An 8,326-nucleotide genomic window follows, 5' to 3' on the forward strand; every position below is an offset into this window, starting at 1 on the left:
AGCTAAGTTTAATAACACATTTAGAAAAAAAAGCAGTGAAAAGTTACTTGCCAGACACAAGTTAAAAATAGATTTAACTGGACTAAAATTGTGATTCCCCTAAATAGGAAGACCCCAGTAACTTGCATAGACATTTTTCTTTCCAGAGATTCTAAAACAAAGAGAATGCAGGATGTGGAAGCAAGGCTAGATTGTACCTTATCAGTTAAAAAATACTCTGTTGTGGTCCTCCTAGCAGTATTTCTGTCCCCTGATTTTAATGCAACCTCCCTCCCACAAAAGGCATACTCTTCATTCTATTAATGCATAGCAAGGTGATTTTAAATACTTAGTGCTATTGAAAGGACAGGATGGTTTATCATTACAAAGGGAATCACCTCATTGCACATTTTAGTTCACACAGAGTCATCCAGCACACATGCCTTACATGCACTTGAAGGTATTTTAACAGTGAATCGCATGAAAGCTTATCGTGCTGTCAGCAAAGCGAGAAACAGTGATGAAATCTTAGCACCCTAATACTTCGCTAGTACCATTCTGAGATAGACATGGCATTTCCCCTCCACGCTCTTCAGATCTCAGCGCAGAGCCAGCTATTTTGCTGGGGCAGAAGATGACGAATCTGGTGTGATATCAACATATTACTAACACTGTGACAGCACAAGACCTGTGGCCTGGGGGCTTAAACTGCAAATTCTTCCATCAGAGTTCACTGTTCCCACTGACTGCCACTGAAACGCTTCTGGTTTCCATTTCTGCATTTGTTTTCGTTTCTTTTGTCATTATCTTTTTAAGCTAGGCACCACCTTTGCCCAGCCTGTGCCCAGAGAGGCTGCCAGGCCTATCCTTCCTGCAAGTCCTCCGACCGTCCAGAAAATGTCCAGGGACTGATGTACGTAGGAAACCAAACGCCACCTCTCACAGAAGTGGCTGCAAGCTGAGCAGTGACTTAGAGCAACATTAAGCATCCGTAACTTTCTAGATTAAGACCAGACAGCATGCTAGCGCTTTGCTTTTTTATTACTGGAGGAACATTTGTAAACTATTTCATCCAGGTGCCAGGGGCCGAGGGGCGGGTTGGCAAGCAAGCTGCTTTAAACAAAAAAAAAACCAACAGCCTTCAGAAAACTGGAGCCTACGGCGGTCACTTTGGGCTTTCACCAAACCAGCCAGAACAGCAAACGGGTTCTTCGCGAGCGAGAAACGCCAGGTACGGGGCTGTACCCGGTGGCAGACAGGGCCTCTCCCCCTGTAGGGAGCCGGGGCTGAAGGGGCCGGGGCTGAAGGGGCCGGGGCAGCGGCCGCACCGCCGGCAGAGCGGGCCGGCAGCCGCGGCCGAGGGACGGGAGCGGCCGCAGGCAGCCCCCCCCGGGCCGCTCCCGACGGCGGCCGTTTCCAGGGAGAAGCCGCCGGGGTTCGGGAGGGGTGTGAGGGGAGGGGGGGGCGCCCCCCGGTCCCTCCGCGAGGGCGGCCGGCGCCAACGGCTGCCCGCGCCCCCCGGCGCTGCTCACCTGGGCCCCAGGTTGCACTTGCCCATGAGGTGGAGCTTGCAGAGGTGCAGCCGCTCGCAGCCCCGGCACTCCTTGCGGACGCAGAGCCGCACGGCCGACACAGCCAGGACCTCGGCGGCGCCGTCGCCGCCGTCCCGCAGCACCAGGAACCGCTGGGGACCGGCCGCTGACAGCGTGTCCTCCAGCTGCTGCGCCGAGAGACCGATGTGCTGCTGGAGCTCCGGCAGCCCCAGCCGCCCGCCCTGGGCGCACAGGGTCTTGGTGAGGAAGCAGCACACCGCCGGGTCGCTCATCGTTCCCCGCTTCGCCTCCGCAGGGGAAAGACTGGCAGCGGGGCGGGACTCGGCGGCCACCGCCCGGCCGCGCTGGGGAGGAATCGAAACCGAAGGCGGCGGGCGGGCTCGGCGGCGGGCGGGCTCGGCGGCGGGCGGGGCCCGCGGCTGAGGCAGCACTAAGGGGCGAGGCGGGAAGCCGGCGCCCAGCCCCGCAAGGGGAGCCTGGAAGCTTCCTCGGCCGAAAACCACCGGGGAGAGCACTCGTGAGAGAAGCAGTAGTTGAAAGGGCCGCGGGGTTTTTTTCTTTTTCTTTTTCTTTTTCTTTTTCTTTTTCTTTTTCTTTTTCTTTTTCTTTTTCTTTTTCTTTTTCTTTTTCTTTTTCTTTTTCTTTTTCTTTTTCTTTTTCTTTTTCTTTTTCTTTTTCTTTTTCTTTTTCTTTTTCTTTTTCTTTTTCTTTTTCTTTTTCTTTTTCTTTTTCTTTTTACCGGATTCTTTGCTGTTTCTGATGTTTGGATTTGGTGATGAGCTGCCGCCTGGATGAAATTCTGTATGTAGTATTGCCATCTGTCCCTATGTATCAAGTATGGATCCCAGCTAGTCCTTCTCAGAGCGTGTGTGCAGCACAGAACACCTGCGTCCACTGAAGGATTCCCTCGCCTCCCTTCTGACTTCTGCTCTCTCTACCTACGCATAACACTAGCACAAATGTAGTACAGAGCATTAAGCTCTATACGGAGCATTAAGCTCCTATAACGTAAGAGAAAAACTTAGCATACCCAAATAATTCTAGTGTTTATGTAGCAATGACATTACTTTTCTTTCTTCCAGACTGGCAGTCAGCTGTGGATCCAGGCTGGCTGCAGCAGCAGGTGTCCTGGCAGGCGGTGTGAAGCGACTGGTTCCTGCTTCAGCAGGGCTTGGGAGGGTCTGCGGGACTGGGGAGAAGCACGGCGAACACTGAGTCGGAAAGAGGGGGAGAGGGCTGAGCATTAAATCCGTTGGAGATGAGTTCATGTATTCAAACTGTTCAGCAGTGCGAGCTTAAGAAACAGAGAAGTATCACCTGCTCCCTCTGGACCAGGAAGTTAACCTCGAAAGCAAAGCGAATGCCAGGCTGTGTTTCCTGGTGCTACTGCCTAATCTGAAAAGCACATGAAACTACACCGTTGCAGTACAAGCGATAGCTGTTCAGGTCATAGAAAGAGAATCACCTTGAGTAATGGGACCAAGATGATACAGTCTGTTGTTTCGCTTGCTTTCTTTCTTGAAGGGGAGATACCAAGATCTTTTCATTGGGCAGATTTTCCCATATTTGCCTTCTTGCTATTATACTTGAACAAATGAACTAATTTCAAGAAATCAATAGAAAAGGAGAGGTAGAAGGAGGAGTTCTAGCTTTAAAAAGGTAAATTGATAGTTCTGGGCTGGTTTATGTTCTAGGCATGCATGTGCGCATTCTCAGGTTGTCAGCAGGTTGTCGAGGATGATAAAACTCAGATCCATACTCAAGTTTCAAGACTGACTGATAAGGTAGAAAAAAATTCACACAGCGCGTCAGCAATGTTATTGCCAACTCCAAAAGTAGATAATAATAATGAATCAGGCAAACCTTTCAGTCATTTGCTTATTTTTATTTGTCTTCAGTTTTTCATCCATTTCCAGTGAAAATATGCATTTGTGCATTAATCCACTCAGAAATCTGAACTATGTGGGCAGGGAAGCTCTACTAGATACTTTGTTAGCACAGTGTTAACAGCACTGAGCAGGAAAGTGAAGTACTGCAAGCAGAAAGAAGCTGCAAATACAATCTTGGCAAGTGTGTTCTATTCTACACTTAAATACACTTGAGAAGGTGTTGCGTTAAAAGGCAGAGCAATTTGGCAGAAACTAAACCCCCTTGCTTTCCAGTCGATCCTCAGATATCAGAGGGACTGGGGGCGGCTGAGCTTAGGTTCTGAGTGATGCCCAAAGTCAGCGTTAGTAGTCCGGTCGCGCCCAACACCTTTGTTGGACTATCACGGGTCCGGATGCACTACTAACATCACACTACCTGCTCAGCCGGACACCTCCTGAACTCACACGGCCGCACTCAGAGGTACGGTCGCGTTCAGGGACCACACACGGCTGAGTCAATCAATAGTGCGATTTATTGAACACACGGCTGAGTCAATCAATAGTGCGATTTATTGAAGCAACAGATATACAGGTTCTTTGGATTGCCGGTGATAAATTCACTACCTATAAAGCACGTGCAAATGCTAAAACTACGAGGGACACTACTTGGCTATAAACGCGTTAAAAGATGTAAAGTGACTCTATATAGAGATTTCTAAGTTTCCCGGGAAGGCACTTGGTATGACCAAGGGTTCGAATCTTACCCAACGGCGTCCCGATGGGGGGGAAGAGAGGCTCAGCCCGTCGACTGATCCCAGAAGTTAGAGTGGTACATGATGATGGTACCTTCCCTAACATCCAGCTCTTAAAACATTATTTTATAGTGTTTTACTTCGCAGGTGGAGCTTGAGTGACTCTAGTCATACATACCTTTATCAGGATTGGTGCAGAATTCTCTCGCTTCGCGTTTAAAGGTACAGACTAGGAAAAATTCAGTGCGCACACTCATTGAGGAGGGGTCGCACCTTGGGGGGGTGGTAGCTTTTGAGAGGGGTGTGCGTTTTAGTATTATAATGATATTATAATTAGCAAAGTTCACTCTAAGTACAGCACTTCATCAAAGTTGACAGGTCTTTGGCCCAGGACATTGTAAGCGCAGCTTATCAATGTACATGCTGTGCATCCCTAAACTCCCCTGTTCACAGAGCGTGGCCGCGAGGTCTCCACTCCGCTCCACCCTCCATGCAATCTCTCCCAGAGTCAGCACACCAGGCGCCCCTGATGTTGCCAACATCCAAGGCTGTTCAGGGAGTCTCCATGGCACAGACCCGTTGTACATGAGTGCTATGTTCCACCTGGTTTCAAGGCTGTTCTTAGAGGGTAAATTTCCAAAGTACCCCTCAGCAATTACTCCACAGAAGGGTTTTGGATCAGTCCCGAGTGTAAGCAAACAAAGAAACGTTACTGGATTTATTCTCTTTGTTGGTATAATGTTTTGCAAATAAAAATGCCCCAAATACTCAACTTCCTTACCAACTTCAAACAGAACCTTTTTGTGTGAAACAACACAACCTGGTGAGGCAGAAGGGATCACTGTATTGAGGAGTCCCAAATCGGTATTCTTTTCACAGGGCAGTGAGTGATTCCAAGCCATTTGCTTAAAGCTAGAAACCACTGAAAAAGTGTCTGCGTTGATGTAACATCTTGGCACTGCGAAAAGTGCAATCCCTGCACATTTTTCTTTCTGCTGTCCACTGCTTCCAGCTGTAATATATCCTTGTTTGCTGTAGCTTTGGTATTCACCTGACTCCTTAGTAAGCTGAATCAGTTTTCAGAGACTTGAAACTGAAATATTGATTGGTATGAGTGAAATATGAAAGGAAATGGGTGTGTGTAAGTACCAGAAGAAACAGCAGAACAAAGATTGAAAGAACAGCCCATTCTGATAACCAAAGGCACAGGTTAAGGCAGTAAAATTGAGAAATACGTTGTTTCTCTCAAGCCAGGGAGACCTGTGCTCTGAATGTAGCATAGACAACTTGCCTGCAAAAGGCCCTACAGTCTGACAGCTGGACATGGCAGGAAGATACAACACATGACAAATGCCATTTCTTTTCCTGTTGGTCCAGCTGGAAGCAGACCATAGCCTTGGAAAATCAAAATGAAGAAACACAGAAAATAGGCAAGCAAGTTGCCTTAAGTGTGCGGAGGCAGATGTAGTCAGATTGTGAAGTGCAAGGATGCCACCACAGTAACTGCTGGGTCCCACGAGCTTTCATACCCTCTTGGGCATAAAAGACCCGTCTGAGGCAGTTTGCCACTGCCAGTGAAAAATAATTCAAGAGATGCCATAAGGGTGTGGTAGTTGGTGCCCATCTTCCCTTGCTCTGCACACAGCATGGGTCCTGGCCAGGCCTGTTGGGTGCACGCACCTTGGTGCTTGTGAGTGCAGGGTTTGACAGGGTGAATGAAGTTGAATAAATTGAATGAATGTGAATAAAATTGGGAGAACTGAGCAAAATGAGTGCATACCGAAACACAACTTCTGCAGCTTAACTGGAGGCAGCTGGATTTTGAACAAAATTTTGCCTTGCTTGATGTATCTGCAGTGTGAACACTCAATCCTGCAGAACCGCTCTGCTGTGTGTGAAGAAGAGGCTATTCTTGCTCTAAATAGCCTGCGCAGCCTGGCTTGCCTGGTAGCTCTGACTACATCGGCAGTTCTGGCCCTCTGGGGATGGCTAAAGTACGTAGAAACGCCCTGGGAATGACGCTGCCAAACCGACTTCCCTTCTTTTCCAGCACATGACTAGTTCAGTTTCTCTTATTGTCAGCCCCATTCTACTTCTTGAGACCCCTTTTTCAGGTCTCAGCTGTGGCTCACCTTAGAGTTATTCTCTCCCATGCAACCAACTATTATTCTTGTTCTGGTTTCCCCACACTGTTTCAAATAGCATTTTGCAGAATATGCTGGGACCTTTGCTTTCTTGTCCCTCCCCCATTTCTCACACAACCCTCCCCAGTTATGTACTGTCTGCCTGATCAGCTTACGGCTGCATATACATTTGCCTGAGGATTTAAAAAGCATTTTGAGTTTTTTGTTCCGTGGAAACTGTTTGGTTATGTCATAAAAGCTCATCTGGTGGGAGGTGGGAGCTGTCTTCTCATCTGACGTGCCTGCCCCATGCACACCCGAGAACTGCAATCAGTTCAGACCGGGTTTGTCCCCAGCACGGGGACTGGGCTGGGCTGACACTGGCTTCACTGTAAATCGTAACTGTGACCCTGTGCAGGTCCCTTGCTGGAGTGGGTCGGGGTGAGGGGCTGGCTGGGCAGGGACAGCCCTCTCAGGCACCTGTCCAAGGGGGAAGGAAAAGGAGCAGGATGGAAAAGGGTTGAGATGCAGGGGAAAAGCAGTCTGAGATCACACAAGAGATTATGAGATTATTACAAGATGTTTAGGGGAGGAACAAGGGTGGGAAAATAAAGGGGTAGCCAGCAACTGGAGTGAGTGCGGATGTGTAAGTGAGTGTATGATGGACCAGCTGGTGCGCAGGTGAAGTGGCCTGGGAGCTGGAGGCGAGTGGATCTCTAGGGACCAGCTCTGGATATGAGGGGACCTGTTTGTCTCTAGGGACGAGAGCACAAAGGGGTCGGCTATGGGACCTTGAAGGTCCTGGCCAGCTGTGTGTGTGTGTGATGGTCTGTATTGGCAACTGGAGTAGGGCTACACCTTGTGGGCTTGTATGTCCAGGTGCCAGCAACTGGGGAGACTGGGATCCAGGGGCAGACTGAGTGTCTGAGTCCAGTTGCTGGAGGGATCCACCTTGTACATATATATATATATATTCTCACTACTGGACGTCCGTCCTTCTCAGCCGGAGAGGGGAACAGGGTGAGGCTGATGGTGCTGTCTGTGCTCAAATGAGCGCTCTGAGTGTCTGTGATTTGTGTGGTGTGTGTGCATGTGGTGTATGCATGTCCCCTATGGGCGTGTGCCTGCTGGGAATATATTTTCAGTCTTGCTACTAGCTGGACCTGGCGACAGGGAGCTGCAGCAACCTCGCCTCTCAGGCTATTGCCTCTGGCATGAGATGTTTTCCTCTACCAGAAACAATTTCACTGGTTTTAGCTTCCAGAGCTTATTGTAGAGGCTTTTGTTTCTGTGGGTTTTAAATCTGTGCTGGTGAAATGACTTTCCTTTAAAACCAGAATGGCAGTCTGATGTTTTACCTCATAACATGAATGTATTCCTAGCAGATTTTTTTCTTCTGAGAAGATACTTCTCTACAGAGGAAAATAAACTCTGTGCATAAGGCTGGCTATGATTGTGTGTAAAAGCTGTACCAGTGATGGAATTTTAAACAGAAATACACAGATTGATATGAGTGCAGCATGAATGAAAATATGTGTATGTGAAAGCACCAGAAGAAACAGCAGAAATGCCCTATATTACCAATGAAGACCAGCGTTCCCAGGACACAGGTCCCGTGACTGTCCTGGGACAGACAATCCTGTCCAGTTTAACTCCACGGAGTATGGACTCCTATAGCAAGTCTCTGCTCTTCATTTTCTTCATTAGCAAAATGGTCATAGAATGATAGAATCATTAAGGTTGGAAAAGACCTTTATGATCATCAAGTCCAACCATCAACCCAACACCACCATGCCCACTAAACCGTGTCCCAAAATGCCACATCTACATGTTTTTTGAACACTTCCAAGTGATGTGTTGGTACCACATGGTACCACCTCCCTGGGCAGCCTGTTCCAATGTTTGACCACCCTCTCAGTAAAGAAATTTTTCCTAATATCCAATCTAAACCTCCCCTGGCACAACTTGAGGCCATTTCTTCTCGTTCTATCATTAGTTACTTGGGAGAAGAGACCAACACCCGCTTCACTACAACCTCCTTTCAGGTAGTC

General features: G+C 48.4%; 1 protein-coding gene across 1 annotated transcript in view; it reads right to left on the minus strand.

Annotated features, from left to right (window-relative positions):
• LOC309408878 (protein mono-ADP-ribosyltransferase PARP12-like) overlaps nt 1-2,597 on the minus strand; it is a gene marked incomplete at its 3' end in the record, with an annotated part of 28,323 nt that extends 25,726 nt beyond the window's left edge. Inside the window, exon 1 of the mRNA XM_082004861.1 lies at nt 1,512-2,597. Within this exon, the coding sequence (XP_081860987.1) occupies nt 1,512-2,350 (839 nt within the window). The 5' untranslated portion in view covers nt 2,351-2,597. The remainder of the gene's footprint in view (nt 1-1,511) is intronic.
• Between the last annotated feature and the right edge of the window lie 5,729 nt (nt 2,598-8,326).

Source organism: Phaethon aethereus (assembly GCF_964289735.1).
Source record: "Phaethon aethereus genome assembly, chromosome: 1".
In the NCBI taxonomy this organism is placed as follows: domain Eukaryota; kingdom Metazoa; phylum Chordata; class Aves; order Phaethontiformes; family Phaethontidae; genus Phaethon; species Phaethon aethereus.